General features: G+C 40.2%; 1 protein-coding gene across 1 annotated transcript in view; it reads left to right on the top strand.

Moving 5' to 3' along the window:
* The first annotated feature begins 1,060 nt into the window (after positions 1–1,060).
* The window catches only part of pitpnc1a (phosphatidylinositol transfer protein cytoplasmic 1a), a 45,050-nt gene continuing 29,062 nt past the window's right edge, over positions 1,061–17,048 (top strand). Inside the window, exon 1 of the mRNA XM_019265131.2 lies at positions 1,061–1,742. Coding sequence (XP_019120676.1) covers positions 1,695–1,742 — 48 coding nt within the window. The 5' untranslated portion in view covers positions 1,061–1,694. The remainder of the gene's footprint in view (positions 1,743–17,048) is intronic.

Genomic DNA, 17,048 nt, shown 5'->3' with positions numbered 1-17,048 from the left:
GGCCTTTTGGAAAACAGCTGCAAAACATCTGGACCAGAATTCATTTATGAACAACTATGCATACCTAGAAAATAAGTTATTAACGTTTATCTCACTGCCTTTCAGGTTTGCCTTATTACTAAGTGATAAAGTCATACATATAACTTATGTTTACCACTCATACTGACTTACAGTACTTATTAGAAAGTGGAAAGATTTTTTTTATCATTAATGTCTCAATTAATCTATATAAATCAATATAAATAACTCAGCAGCCGGAGAAAGTTTCCATAGACTTACACCCCAAAAACTGTTATAATTTAAAGAATAATGATAATAATAATAATAATAATAATAATAATAACTAATAGGAGCAAAAAGAAGGCCACACACACACAGACACGAAAAAGTAAAAAACAGCTATTCAATGATGGTCCAGAAATATAGAAGAAATGTAAAATGTAGGTTGGGTTAAGATGATAAAATATATAAAAGACGGTAAAAAAAAAATAGACATGACAAAAAGGCAGGTCTGTAAAAATGAGTTTTTAAGAACTTTTGACTCATAGATTATCATTTTGTTTGTTTGTTTGTTTGTTTGTTTGTATGAAAATCATTGTGGTTGTATTTACTGTAAGCAGCGAGGTTACATTTCAGAACCACGGCCAGCTCCAGTTCAGAACCAAGATCAGCTCCACATCTGGATGACCCTGGATCAGAACCAGAGCGTGTTCAGAACCATGGTACTGAGAGGAGAGCATCACTGCATGTAAACTATATATAAACCATCTATGCAACGTATATATGATCATATATGTTTTCTATAAACATCAGGACCACGTGTAGGTCTCATGATCCAAATAAAAGCATTTGTGTTAATTATGAAACATAGTTGAGATGGTCCGGCTTGTGTTAAACGAGCCAGAATAACACACACCACTTCCGATCGTGTTGTTTAAAAATAAGATCTCATTTACTGTTTGACGCAAACGCCAGCTTGGACTCGGATCAGTCAATATCACTCAGATTGAGTTATATTACACTTACTATTGCTTATATTTACTGCACAGTAGATTGGTGTTTGCCTTGTTGTTGTGCCGTGCTTGTGTCTTACAGTGAGGCTCGGATGCTCTTTGTTTCCTGTCTCTCTCTCGCTCACTTGACGCAGCTGCTCCACACGGCTGCGCATCCCTGGACGGAGCTGTCAGGAAAACTCCCCGGAGCAGGCGGCGCGCTGATAGGTTTCGGGGGAACAAGCCTCCAAGTGAACACGGTGAAACAGAGAACTGAAGAGCCAAAGCTGGTGGGGGGACGTGAGGCTCGATCTTTGTCCGGGGACGACAGGAGAAACCGAGTCTTTGTGTTTTTTTGTTTTTTTGCAGGACTTGTTTTTGGAGTTTTGCTGTGATTTATGTACACTTTCTACACTGCAGACGTGATCAGGAGTCAGAACTGATGCTTTTGGAGTATTTCTCCTAAAAACTGCTGATTTTACTGCAGACCCGAGAAGAACCTTTTGTACTTTCTGGTCTGGTGTGTGTACAGACTCACGTAGTCATAGCGAAACCTCTGCAGGAGCTGTTCCTGCTGCAGAAGTGAGCACGGGGGTTTATAGTGGATGTGTGGATCTCATTGGTCTCGTTTCATTACGCACAACTCAGTTCAATTCAAAACACCTTTCCTTTCCTTGCTGCCGTCCCCATCCTGCAAGGACTATGTTGATGAAGGAGTACCGCATCTGCATGCCTCTCACAGTGGAGGAGGTAGGTGAAGTTTTCTTGTTTTAATGTTTTGCATCCTGCCCTGTCTGCCTTTAACCACAGCAGAGTTGCAGGTCAGCCCGTTTTTTTTTGTTTGATTGTTTTCTTGTTTTTAACTGTGCACCAATTATAGTAAAGTTGATGTGTTTTATCATTTTGCACCAAAGGACCAAATTGAGCTCCTTTACAACCGAGGTGCGGTCAGGCAGCCACCGCGGGGTGGAGCTGCTGTAGTCTCTCTCACTGTTTTATGTTGAAGTCGTGCAATTTACCGTGAGGGGTTTTGTGTAGAGCAGCAGCAGCAGAGGGTACAGTGTGATGATTATTTTAAGCACTGAAGGACAAGCCGTGCATCTATTTTACTCTGAGTGTTGAGTGTGTGCCCTGTGATTGGTTAAAAGTAATGTAGATGTCATTTCTTTTACACTCCTCTTACTCTGTTTCTTCTCTTCCAAACACCTCTCTGCATTTTATTATTCCACAGAGTCAAGGACTGTTACCTTTGCAATCCCTTTTTTTTTTGGTTGCAGGCATTGATGCTTATGCAACCACTGCATGTCTCAGTGTGAAAAAGCTAAAAGATGCAGCTTTAAGGGTCCAGTGTGTCAGATTTAGGGAGCTCTATTTAAATAATGTAACAGAAATTAAATATAATACGTATAGCTAAGTTTTCTTTGGTGGATAAACACATAAAAACAATACAAACATTATGTTTTTGTTACCTGATAATAAGTTTTGTTATATCTACAGACCTCTTCCACAGAGTCCACCAGGTTGAACTGCCATGTTTCCATAGTAGCCCATAATGGACAAACGTCGGCTCTGTCTTTTCATGATAGTTTTTCCACACTGGGAAAGAGAGGGTGAGGCAGTGGGGTTGTGATCAGTCACTTCATCGCTATAAAACTTACACACTGTTCATTTAAAGGTCCAGTGTGTAGGATTTAGTGCCATCTAGTGGTGGAGTTTCAGAATTTAACAGACTGAATACCCCTCACCTCTCCCTCTCAGTCCAAGCGCGAGGGGGAGAAACTAAGGAGGTGAAACTCGTGAAAAACACAAAACGACCAGTGTAGAGCTAGTGTTTATAAAAGTCTCATACTAAGGTTACATAACCATAACAGTTATTATTTTCAGGTGATAATAGACTAATGACAGTTATGAAGAGATCATCGATAGATCGTCTTAAATGTTACACACTGGACCTTTAATGTACTTTTTTTTTCATGTTTTATTTGTGGAGGCACATTGACACACAGTATTTAGTGTTTGGAGATGGGTATAGTGAAAGAGAAGATGAGGGAGAGAAACATCTTCTGGCTGAAGGTCCCATCAGGTTTCAGAAACAGCGTCACAATCAAGAATTTCTGCTGTGTTTTAACATTTTATGATACAAGTACGACACGGTATGCCCCAAATGGTAAAAGCACTTCAATAGTCTTCCAACCATGCAAAGCGCTTCACACTATATCACATTCAACCATTCGAACACTAATGGCAGAGGCTGCCATGCAAAGTGCCAACTGCTCATCAGAAAGTAACTAATGCTCATTCACACACCGTCTGACTGATGGCACAGCTTTAAGGAGCAATTTGGGGTTTGGTGTCTTGCCCGAGGACACCAGCTTGTGGACTGGAGAAATTCTGGAATCAATGTTTAGATCAATGGCTCCTTGAACATTCAGCTCTTAGTGTTGCTTGGTTCTGCCTCTGTCTCTGCTTTATCACCTCTAGTGTTTCCTTTTCAGTGATGACTTTAATCACATTAATGGACATCCACATTTCATATACTTGTGTTTACTTGCACTCCTGCTGCAACGGCAGCCAGTCTTCAGATGATTAATTCCTGTGTCACCTGAACCTAAAAAACAGATGTTCCAGCTCAAGTGTTTTATTGACTTTACCTGTGTCATAAAGGTTCTACACACCATTTCCCCCAGTCTATGATGCGACATTGAGCCACCACTCACAGGAAATCACTGCACCTCTGAATAAGTGTGTTACCATAGTGGTCCGCAGAGTCACTGCCATTAAATTGTATCTTAGTCAGCTGTGCTATTTGAGGACACAATTTTAGACTGCAGTCAAGCAAAGCCCATTGTGTTCTCAGGTTGGCTGAGGATGAAATTGGAGACTTTTAATCATAGGCTTGAACTGCTTCTCCTGAAGTCTATTGATCCTTATCTTGCTCAATCGTCCTGCCTTGGACCCTTAAGTAGTTTCCCAGAGTTTCATGTTTATAATTACCAGGATGCTGCTTCATCACATCTTGTCCTGAGGCTGATTGGCTCTTCTTCTGTGCTTCACCCCAGCGGTGATGGAAGACGCTGTTGTCCTCTTTGGTGGCCAGCTAAAGGCTATCGCATCTGCTGTTGTAATGAAACGTAATCTATTGATCTGTCATTTACTTGACTAATGAACATTTGTAATCTATTAATTTCCGCAGCAATGCACGTACACGTTCGTACACACAAAGACACATCAATCATCGTCAGTCATAATCATTACAACTTGAAATGACAACAGTAATTGTGAGTGGGTCTCTCCCCTTGTAGACTAGAAGATGATTTTCAAATGCAAACATACAGTATAAAATGAAGCAGAAACCAATGATGTTTTGAAGTGTTCAGTCTCCTTCAGTGGAGCTGCCATTTAAACTGCTGCAAATTACATATTTAAACTGCTGGGTGAAGATGTGAAAATTGGTCGCATGATAAAAAACATCTTCATCTCGCAGTCAGTGTACTATTTTTCTTGGATTCATGATGCATTACGAGTCATTTAGTGCTCTGGTGTCCTGCTTGTATTGATTGCATCGCTTATACAATGCTTCGAAAGAGTCAATAATCAGAATCTCCCTGAAATAAATCCTCTGCAAATAAAGACAGGTCTCTTAGTAAAGTGGACTGTTTTCTATTGTTGTACAAAGACATGACCAGACAGTTAAAGCGAAGGTAAATGATTTCACTGGCAATCTTTAACTGGCCCTTCAGGACATTCTCATCTTCGAATGGCGATTAAGTTAAAGCACTGCTGAGGAAACAAATTGGAGACATTGATGTCGTGCTGTAGTGCAATTCAGATCCTTTTTTTCTTCCTCTTCTTTTTATAGTTTAGTAAATCTGAAAAAGTGAATATTATGTCGACCTGATGTTTCTGTTCATTTTATGTTTGTGTGTCTCATATTGCTGTTGGAATAACATGTAACTCTACATTGTTATTCTCTTTAAAGTCTGTGTAAAGTATTCTGTGAAGGTTCTCAGTCATCCAGGTCATCTTTCTTCAAAAAGGGTTAAGTCTGGGGCAACTGGACTGTTTATCTATGAAGATGTTTCGGCTCTCAGCCAAGAAGCTTCTTCAGTTCTGACTGACTGGTGGAAAGTCTGTGTATTTATACTAGGAAAGCTGTGTAAAGTAAGAATAAATATGTGTTCTGAGTTTGTCAGACCAAAGAAGAAAGTGTTATTAACCACCAAGCCAAATTTGAATGATTAAAAATATCAACAAGCAGTATTCTCAGCTCCAGGACTGTGGGGCCGTGTCTGCTGGAGGCGCTGAAGCCACGCCCACTCGTGGAAGCAATCAAGCAGCAATTTTGAAGCGACTGAAATTTGTCAGATGAGTTCAGAAAATGACATGATTAACTTTGAAACACTCTGAGTGAGATGAATTCATCTCTATCATCTAGGGGTGCAGGGGTACACTCAGGGTGGCCTCAGCGTGTCATCGAGCCACCCTTTAAGGACCGCCCACAAAATCCTGGACTGAAAAACTGTTTTAACCTAAAAAATCATTTTCACTTGTTTTCAGCAGCTATTTTCCAACATATTTAATGTGTTTCACTTGTTTTCAGCAGCTATTTTCCAACATATTTAATGTGTGAAATCTAAGAATTGCCTTTTCACAGACTTTAATTATTAATTTTTTTTACAGTCAATTTAAAAGTAGAAAAATGAGGTCATTGTTGTTGAGGTTTCTCCTGTTGTGTGTGTGCAGAGCATTTATTTGACTGATATACCGTCTAAAGATTCAGGTACTGTATGTTCTATGTGTTTTGTCTAGTTAGAACAGTCTAGTTGAGTTAGAACATTGTGCAAACATTGTGCAAACATTGCAGTCTCTTTAATACAGTGGAGGAAAAAAAGCATTTGGAGTGAACAAGCTAAGAATTTTAAAAAACGATGAAAAATGCATAAATCCTAAAAAAAAACAATCTTGTTAGATATGAACTTGGTTAGACGTGGATATATAAGCATTTCTCCTGTAGTAAGCTCTGCATTCTTGCATGAAGTATAACGCTTTACGCTACCGCTTATTTTCTACTGCAGCATGAGAGACAGACACCTGTTTTGATTAAGGTGACATGAGCCAGTCAGTGTAAGGTCAGTCTCTGGCTGTTTCCATATGTTTGTTTGTGTCCCTGCATACTGAAATGCCCCACAGCACGTCTAGGCCCAGACCCAATATCTTGTTTACATCCCCAGAGTGGAGACTCTGTGCTCTGACTAATGAGAAGCCTGTTCCTACGTTGTTCCCCGAGGAGCTCGTAGCTCAGCCAGACAGTGGCCAGGCTCACACACACCAGATGGAGAGAAACATGCTTACTCATATGATCTGCTGGACGTCAAAGCATGAGCCAGGGAAAGAGAGAGAGAGAAGTTGACTGATTGATCTGTATGTACAGAGTATACAGACACTGAGAAAGTTTTAAGACGTGGCATCTCAACGTGTTTACGCTGTTTCCCCCTTTCCCCATTTTTAGCCTTCTGCTTTTGTCTTACAGTGAGTTGTTGCACCTTGTCACTCACGATTTTGTTTATATTTGCTTCCCATATTGCTCCCAAGATAATCGTAAAGGTCTGCCGCAGTGTGTTCATGATTAAGATGAGAGAGAAGAAGAAGGTGTTCTATCTCCATGGGGATACATTACTGATTATTGTCTAATGATATCTTAAGTACAAACTAAAACAGCATATGGCTATGGAAGATTCATTCCGACATCCAAACTACACTGAGCAAAAGCTTTTACTGCCTCATCAATAACCGTGCAGTTTTCTCTAAAATTAATCAACCATTCACTGGTTGTTAATGTCTTCACTGCACCTGAGCAGCAACTGAAATTACTCTCACCACTTGCTTGATCAGCTCCTGAGTAATGAGCTTTGAAGCATGAGTTGAGGGAACATCATCTTTGCTCTGTTAAGAGGGAGGAAGTGTATGTTTGCCCTCATCATTTACTACAAGGCACTGGTGCAAATTGCTCTCCTGGGTCATTAAAATGGAGCTCAGGTTCCACTTTCAGTCAGTAATGTAAGCTACTTATCAGATTGGCCTTGGATCTCTAAGTCAAGTCAACAGAGCCATCATGGTTCATTCACTGTTTACTCACTTAACTGTTGTAAGCTCATGATATTTTCCGAATGAACCATGTAGTACAGTAACAAGTTGTATTTGTTGCCGCCCCTGTTGATCTGTGTTCAATGTTCTGTACTCACTGTATACAGTTACAGACAGCAGTCGTGTCTATATGGCTCTGTTATGTTTCTGATCAGTTCGATACCTGCACTATGTGCGGTTATTTATCTGTATTCCATTACTTGAATTTCTTCCATTTGTCTGTCTTCTGTGGTTATCCAGCTGTCAGCCTGCTGGCTCATAGGACAGCACCCGCTGTACAGATAATTGAAACTCCCGTATTTTTGAGCCCGCGCACAGGCTTTGTGTCAGATTATGGGTCCTCTATTAGAGCAAATTTTCTGTGCTCTCCAGCTAAGGGCCTTTTTCTCTTTGCGACTTCTCTGTAATACATTATTTTGGGCTCCTGCAACATTGGCATTACATCCATTAGTGCATTCAATTGTGTTCAGCAGGTCTAATATTTTGGGGAACCATGGACATTTAAAGGCGATTTATTTTAATTTATTTGTCTTCAGGCTAAATCATTTTAACATGGTACATGCCTGTGTTTGTGTTGGCGTTTTTTGTGATCCCCTGATGAGGTTGGAGGTGGATTCAGATGAACCGGATTAGTAAAGCAGTAGTAAGTCACAGAAATGTTATACGACAGAGCGACAGGTGGAATACGCTTGTATCTGTGCTCTGTCTGACTCTTTGAAATAGAGTTCAAAAATTCAAGCTATTTTGTATAACATTGTTTTTTTCTAGACTTGGCCTTCAAATGAATGGTGTGTAAGTGTTAGTCGTGACCAGCAGCAATAGCTTGTCTATCAGTTGGATGATCCCGAAGATATTCAGTAAAAATACCTGAAAATGGCATCAAGATCTGGCTGTGAACTCTGATGTGTCATTGTTCTGTCATGTTTTTGCAAAATTTGTAATCTCCATTTCCTTCCTTTCTCTAAATCGTGGTAGCTGTCTCTTCCCCCGCATGGAAGGTAGAGAAAGACTTGCACTGCTTTCTTCTGCCCGCAAGCAACAACATAGTATGAAGTAAGGCACATAAGGCATCCCAGACTCAAATGTATACTCCTAATAATATACTTTTTTTCTAAACAGAGTTTAGAAGTAGTCTGAAATTGAAAAGTTTAATAGGGTAAGGGTAAAAGTTTTCAATGCATTTTACGGAGAAGGTGCAGCAAGGTTACACAGTGGAGCTGGCAACCAGGCAGAAATGGCCTGAATGTAATGGCTACATAGCAACATTAATGATCCGGTAAACATCTCGGGTCAACAGTTTTCTATTTATGGAAGAGCGCTAAGGACTAAATTAAGAGCAGTTGTGTAGGAACAGTTGGTCAGGTGATTGGAAGTTGTGGGAACCCGGGGGTGACCAGGGGACAGGTGAGAATTGAAAGCGTCCTGAGGGGGCAGAGAAAGTCCATGCCTGTGCCACCACGACACGAGAAAAATACTCAAAGGTGATTTACCCTGGTTAGGCTGTATAACACTACACATAATACATGTGTATTCATTTAAAGGTACACGGCTGATCAAGGGCAAGGAAGAATAACAGTCAAACATGATGACTAATGGTGTAATATGCCACAGGCAAAGAAAAGAAACCCAAATAAATTTGCTACTGGTTCATAATTTACTCAGTACAGAGCAGTACAGAGTTTGTGCGCTGCCGACATGAAATTTGACAACTGATCCAGAGTTAAAAGAGAACTATTTGCACCAATATTTTAATATCTAAATCTGTAGCTGCAAACCGGGACAACATAATGTGATGCTCATCTATATCTGCTTATTCTTTATCAATCAAGAGAACTAAGGATATGATGATGGTGATAATATATATTGAAAAACAGGCACTAGAGATACTGTGCATTCAGTCACAGTGAATTATTTAACTATTTAGCTAGAAGATTAGCATTATACCAGCCTGGACATGGGATCATCTGGGTCCAGTGAAAATAAAGCTCCTAGATGACAGGAGAAGTTGGTCGTACGCCTGCAGTAGTTGGTCAGAGGCCTAAACCTTTAAACAATGTGATTGAGGCAAATAAATACATTTCATTAAGGGACAGAATAATCATTGATGATGACGGGTTGTCTTGGCTTTGGCACCCATGTCAATGAATATGATAGATTTGCTTGAAAATGAACTTCAAACTTCAGCTAGTAACTCTTACCGCAGCCCACGTCAGATCAAAGCCTGACATATTTGTGCCCTCTTGCTGCTGCCTCTAGCAATGTGTCTGAAACGTCACACATTGAAGCCAGCGCTGAGCTTCAAAGAATGGCCCCGTGGGGTTAGAGAAAGCAGTGACGCATTTTTAATGGTCCTTTGCACTCACAACAGATGCAAAAACACATTGTTGGACATTGGCTATAATTCCAGAGAATGGCACCTCGTTGATATATTAGGAAGGGCTGAGGAAAGGTGATCCCAGATCAGCTCTGCTTGATTTGCTAGTACCCAAGCTGAGAACATTTATTTAATTCCCCTCATGTCAAATCTTAATAAATGACTACAAATAAGAACAAACGCATTACCCCCTTTTACAAAAAGAAAATACATAAATCAAGGAAGAGAATATAATGTTTATTATGTGACAAGGTTGTGGTTAACTGGTTTGGTTAGCCATAGGCATGAAAAAGTTAAAATGACGGCCTTGCTAAGGTCAAGGGACCTTCATCGCCATGGTTACAGATACAAACACCTTTTTTTTCTGTTTAAAGTATTTATCTCTGCTGAGAATACAGATGTACCCTCAAGTAAAAGGAACACTCCTATATGATGTCTGAGTGTAGCTGTAACAGATGAAGCGCAGTTCTTCTTCTCTCTCAGTTACCTGAGAGTTTGTTATGTAAGGGTTCAGTGAGGCTAAAGCTTTTAGCTTTTTTTGAATTAGAAATGATGGAAATTTCATTGTTGCTTTGAGAGTTATAGAGCTGATTATTTTATTGAATGTTTTCACTGGGATTAGCTCAGTCTGAAGTTAAAGGTGAACGTTTGGAGGACCAGTGGGCGAAATATATTGCGTCTCTGAGGTCTCGTCCACCTACTTAACACCTAGGACCCCCAGGACACCTACATTACACTCTGGACTTTATATTTCGGCTCCTGCTCTCCAAGTAGCAGTATCACAGTATTAACTGGGAATCTTTCAGAACAGCTCACTGGGGTCAAGTGGGGTCTTCGCTATCAGGTTGGTCTGAGAAGAAAACGATAGCGATAGTGAAAGAGAGAGTGAGAGAAAAGGTGTATTGAAAGGAGGAAAGTATAGCTAATGTTTAGGGATAATAATAATAAAAAACATACTAGGAGCTTCATAATGTCCCAAACCTTTTCTGAGTGGATTATATGTTTTTTAAAAAAACAGATAACTGTCATCATCACTACGGATGAAAGAAAATCTGTGTAGCAGAAGATGGATGGAAACCAAATATCACTACAAAAAGGTTACTGTACCGTTTTTTTATCCAGTTTTTTATGCCATGCTGTGCCATGAAGTTCGCTTTTATTATCTCTATTATGATCAGTTATTGTTGAAACCGTCGTAGCGGTGTTAATTTAGTTAGATGTTTTAGTATTGAGGTCATAGTTAGTGGTGGTGGTGCTCTGTTGCATTATATTCCAATACTCTGCCCCCGTCCTGTATGTAAATAAGAAGTGCCAAAATTAAAAAGAACAGTTAAATGACGATGATGACAACGTTGACGGTGGTTAAAATGGATCTCACGAGTTTGTAGCGATGGATAAAAGGCGTGTGTCTATTCTTAATTTGTCATAGCGTGGATAAATTAAACTCAAGCTCAAGTACCAATAACTCATGATTTCATTCGTCAACGTTTGACTACAACACCGGTGTGAAAAGTGCACCGTGTGTGCCGCAGAGCAGGCTGCACTCTCAGCGGTTTAATGGGAGGCTAACATCATTCACCTTATCAGAACAGGAAACTCTTAATAGCCTGGCCCTTTGATTTTCCTCGTACCCCACCTCCTCTCTTCCTGTTCCCCTAAACCTCACTTACTGTCAACATCCTGTCTAAACAAGGAGAAACAATAGCTACTGAGAATAGACGCTGCGCTGACACATTGTGAATGTGTCAGTAGAATTATGGGACATGTGTTAGGAAAGATTCAGCATGAGAAGGGGAGCAGCTGGCCATGCCACAAGATAATGTAATTTGCAATGTATCAGGACGCATCGGGTGGGGGTATTTCATTATATGATAATGGGGAGTGACGTGGATCAGTCATTTTGCTATATAAGCATCCTTTCTCCAAGAAGTGTCATTTCAATTTGGACTCTCACATCTGCATTATTTTCTGCCGTCACATGACGCAGGTGCTAATCATTGTAGCACCTTTATTCTGGTGGGGGTGAGCAACAAGTGCATGTGCCACCAATTAAAATGTTTCCTTTCAAAGCAACAGATTCAACTAATTCATCTGATCTTTTGAAAGGGTTTGCTTTCAAAGGGTAATTGGGCAATGTTCACACCATACTCTACTGGTATAAAATGTGTAAGATGCATGTACCGTTAACCTTCTCAGCATGTCAAAGGGCTGCTTCACTGCAAAATGTCCGTGCGTAAATTTTGTGTAAAAGATTTGTGTATGTGTAAAAGCCTGCAGAGTAGATACTTCATATCAGGAGTGTATTACTGACCATCACTCAACCTAAATGTACATCTGTACCCGTCTACACTATGTGGGTGTATGCACAAATACACCGTGTACGAGTACAGGAGTCCCTGGTTGCTATAGGAACATCGGCAGCTCACGACTGATTAGAAATCTCTTTGATGATGAAGTGGTCTTCTGTGTGTGTGTGTGTCAACGCTTGTGTGTGTGTGTGTGTAGATTTGAACCCAATTGACCTGCACGCCTGTTTGGTATTCCTGAGAAATAACAGAGGAAGAGAGTTTGCTAAAGGGCACACAATTAATAACATAAATTGTCATCTCACATTAAGGTGTTTTAATTAGAATATGCACGCACCTTTAATGGTTTTTAATGTGTTTTGAAGGACCCTGACATCCGTTCATTTGTAGAAATGGATCTATGTAGTGTCTGTGTGGATAGAAAGTTAAAGCATGGCCAGGAGAACATCTTTGACTTAATTAATGTTTGAACAATAATAATAATAATAATATAATAACTTTATCATATTATATATTTATTTATATAGCACCTTTAAAAACAGAGTTTACAAAGTGCTTTGACAGACATGCACAAAACAGGATAGACGTTTAAAAGACAAGACAATATAAAGCAGTTAAGAATTAAATAATAAATACATACAAATATGATAAAAATATAAAGTAATAAATTAAATCAGACAGCAGTAAAATCATATAAAATAATAAAAATAAGTAGAAAACACACATTCACACACCACTTTTTAATAAAAAAGAGACAACATCTCAAATAAGCGAGTCCATAAAAATGTGTGATTTTTCTGCAAGCCTTAAGTCCTTCACAGTCGAGGGTCCCTGATAGCAAAAGCCGGTCACATTTAGCTTTAAGCCTCGACTTTGGAACAGCCAGAAGGAACCACCTGAGGTCCTAAGGCAGGTCTGCAGGCTGGCTCATAAGGTGTCAACATGTCTGCTATGTAACATGGAGCCAGACCCTGCCGTGCTTTAAAGGTGGTCCACAAAATCCTAAAATCAATTCTAAAACTGACAGGAAGATGGTGAAGAGATGTTCTGTCGTCTGTTAAAACCAGTAACAGGCTTTTGTATGACAAACGTCCCTTTTTATATTACTACAAACTCTTGTCAGAATATTTTCTTCTTCTGTATTTGTTCCTGCCTGCTTTCTCTGACTCAACATTCCTGGACAGCTAGTTATAGTTAGTGCCATGAGTGCAGGTGGCCGGCAGCATGGATCCTCTTCTCTCTCGCTCTCTCTCTGGCATCTGTTGCTTTTGTCAGCAGACTCTTTTGATCTGAGAGGAGTTATTCTCTCTCCAAGTTTTCAAGCAAGAGCTGCTTTCAGACATATTTTTATTAGATTTTTCCCATCTCAAAATTATCTTTGTCCGCTCATGTAGGACTTAAATTTTTCAAATCTTTTCAAAGACAAACAAAACACATGGTGACGTTTGAATGATTTATAGCATATGATCTAAAGTGCATGGTGCAAATGCATTTAGGGCATGTCCGACTTCACTTTTGCTTGTTATGTTGATGTAAATTTCATTGAAGCAGGACACATGGTAAGATATATGTTGGAGAGCATCATGTGTGCGCATCTTTGGCACGTTCTCTGCACTGAAGACAGCTGCAGAAACTGCATCCATGACCTGAATGCATCTCATGTGCAGCACAAAAACAAAACAAATATTATCCCCAATTACGCAGATGCTGATTCTCACATTGATGCCTGTCCCATCCATTGGACTGAATATGAGCAAATGCACCAACATTAAACTGGGGATGAGGAGTGCTGCTACATCTCTCTGTAAGCAATGACCCAAACGAGCCACCAAGCCAGTTCAAGCTGGAAAAGCACCAACAACACGCCTCTGACCAGTGCCTGAATTTTAATTTATGGCACTTTTGGAGGCATTTTTATTGACATACATTTCTTGTGTGACAGCTAGTGTTGGCACAGCAGTCATGGAGGCTCCCATAGTAAAATATCATTGGCTGAATGCCTGTAAAAATCATGAGAGTGACACTCAGTGGGTGGATGAAAGGTGATCGTTTTAAAAGAACCTCCATCCTCTGAATGAAACAGAAACTAGCCCAAAGTGGCCTGTAGATGTCTGAATAATCTTATTTAAACTTCATAATTCACTTTTAATTGAAGTATTTAGGGAAATTATTATTTTTTTTATTACTGGAATGAAATAACATTCATTTCATTTCAGGGTCAGAGGGCTGGAGCCAATCCCAGTTGACATTGGGGGGCGAGGGTCACTAGTTCATCACAAGGCTGACACATAAAGACAAACAGCCATTCGCACTCACGTTCATACCTATGTGCAATTTAGAGTCACCAATTAACTATTAACCTGCATGGCTTTGGACTGTGGGAGGAAGCCAGAGCTCCCGGCCGGCGGGTTTGTACTTACATGTCTCGTTAATATTTCAATATTTTTCATCATGATCATGAAAAAAGAGAAAAACAGATGATGCCTGATTGTAAAAATACTGGACCTGGAAATTCAGTAAGATTGCTCTGACACACACACCTTTCCCTGAACTGGAGTATCAGTATTTTTACTTAAGTACTTAAAATTTGGTGTGATATCACTAGACTAATGTTTTATAGTTAAGACAGTCACTGGCAAATGCAGCCTATTTTTGTGAGGGCCAAGGAAAGTACAACGACAAGAAGAAACAATCATTTTATCTCATTCTTATTACCCAAACAGACATTGCCTCGGGTATGCAGACTCTAATTTTAATCTTATTGCAGATCCATAGTGATAAAGGCTCAGTGTGTCTAACAGTCTGTCTCCATTTGCCTCTCACATCAGAGCTGCGAATCATCAACAATCCAATTCCTACCGGATGAAGATCCACTCGGTCATGCAAACATGTCTTTAATATGAAATGATTTCGGACAAACGGACACAGATGGCTCTCGTTGTTTAGGTCCACCTCTCTGAGCTGCGCTCATACTGTGTGTCTTCTCCCATGGGTGCTTCCTGTTCCAGCCTGAAGGGATCCATGCTGGTTGCACATTCTGAGCAAGGCCGTCGTCGGCGTTTCGTCAGTCCGATATGGTTCACAGTTTGTTTGTTTTTATTCATCTGTGATACATGACATTATGTGTCACAAGGTGTGCTGATGTTTTTTTTCTTAATATTAGACTTTTCTCATTTCAAAAATCCTTCTTCTTCACCAAAAACAAACAAATCAGAATTTCTAACAACATAATCAGATTAACGTTTTCTGGTCAGCGACTGGTTATATGACTATGCTTGTGATTCTGTACTCGGCATAGCTACGTAGTCGAGTTCATAAATGTGTCAATTCACAAAGCTGGAGGTTGCTCCCGTCTGACTGCTGACATTTCACCTTGGATCACATTTTCTGGTGATATCGTTGTATGTTTTCAACATGGTGTCGAACTCCCTTACTCTGCTCTCTCTCTTTCTCCGTCTCCCCTTGCTTGTATTTGTCGTTGCTAGGCTACATCACATACAGCTTTCATCTCATTGGTTGCTCTTTGAAAGGGGCAATGGCACCTGAGGTCAAAGTTGAAATAATTTGAGCTTTGAGTGCTCTGTGGAAATTTTTCGAGTAATGTGCACTGCTGAGGGTAAACGTTTCACCTAGTTCAACAACAAGAGCACAGACGGAGCAGACCGATAATCATGTGTAGCGGCCTTTACATTCAAAATGGCTTGATTAACCATTGTAGTTACTAAAATCTAGAAAATGTTGGAACATTAATAATATTTTAATCATGGGACACTGGATTTTTGTGTCTGTCTTGTGCTGTGTTTGTTCTGAAACAGCAAAGAAGAGTTTATTGCTTCTTCTCCTTCTGCTTCATGTTGAGCATCTGCTTTGCCCTTTCACAGTTTTCCCTCCCAGGTTGCAGGCTTTACAAAGACAGAGAAAATATGAGGTTGTAGGGAAGTATAAGGGGCGGCTGTGGCTCAGGAGGTAGAGCGGGTCGTCCACTAATCAGATGATTAGTGTCTCGATCCCCGCCTCCTCCAGTCTGCATGTTGAAGCGTCCTTTGGCAAGATACTGAACCCCAAACTGCTCCCTGTAAGTCACTTTGGATAAAAGCTGTCAGCTAAATGTAAAAAGGGAGTGTGTGATATTATATGCAAGACCAAACCAAGATAACATTTATGGTCAACCCTGTTCTCCCTCTCTCTCTTTCTCCCTCGCTCACTTTTTACAATCTTTCTCTGTCTCAGTAGGGCTGTAAGAACTGCACTGTGCTCTCTCTATCTATGCATAATAAATAAGGCGGTTTTCCCCAAGCAACCGTAAACTCAAGTTGTACCAAAACACTCAAGAATGAAACAGAGGGCTTATGTAACGTAGAGGGAAACTTGTTTATCATCCAACTGAATGAGGCCTGTGAAAAAAGGTGAAGAATCGACTGTGGACTTTCTGTTTTACTGGCGGAGTAAATGCTCCTTACAGTAAGTCAGCTTGCAGCGTTTGCGTGCGCCCACACGTACATATCATGTTTGTGACACAAATTACACCAATCAGAAATCAGCATTGCCGCGCACCTCCGCATCCACCGGTGGGGTTTTGCCTTCTTCTTTATTCTCCACAGGGGGGTTGATTGATCTCTCCCTGCTCCTGCCATTACTGACTTCAAATTACATTTTGCAGAGAGTGATATTAAACAGTCTGGATGGTTGGGTTGAGTGAAATCCTCAGTGTTCTCAGTTAAATTGCTCTATTCAAGTATGTGAGTTGACTCACAACATGTTCCTCATGCTGCAGTCACCTGAACGTCACAAACAATGTGTGCGCTCTTACTGTACCTATGTGACTTGTTTGAAGCAATTTCTTCTTTCTTTGTGTCTAGCCACAGTTTCAGTGACATGTCAGGCTGACTGTGGAGGGGTTTGCCTGATCTGAGCATCTGATTGGCAGCTCCAATGTCAGGCTGGGTTTTTCCAAAAAGTTGGATCCAGCTTCTCCACAGCAGGTCGTTTCCTATTTCAGACCCGCACCGCCACAGCCAAAATATACTATCCCCACTCAAATGAACGGAAAATATTTTTTGAACATGCAAGTTTAAGGAAAACGTATTATTCCTCCGACTTAAAATGAATTGAACAGCTATAATATTCTTTTGACGAAAGGTTTCTGCCATATTCTGTGAATAGACCAAGCTAAATCTTACACAAAGAGACCTGAGAGCTAATTCCTTACATTACTTAAATTATATATAAATA

Source organism: Larimichthys crocea, chromosome XII (genome assembly GCF_000972845.2).
Source record: "Larimichthys crocea isolate SSNF chromosome XII, L_crocea_2.0, whole genome shotgun sequence".
Lineage (NCBI taxonomy): Eukaryota > Metazoa > Chordata > Actinopteri > Sciaenidae > Larimichthys > Larimichthys crocea.
This window is presented reverse-complemented; position numbering and strand designations above follow the sequence as displayed.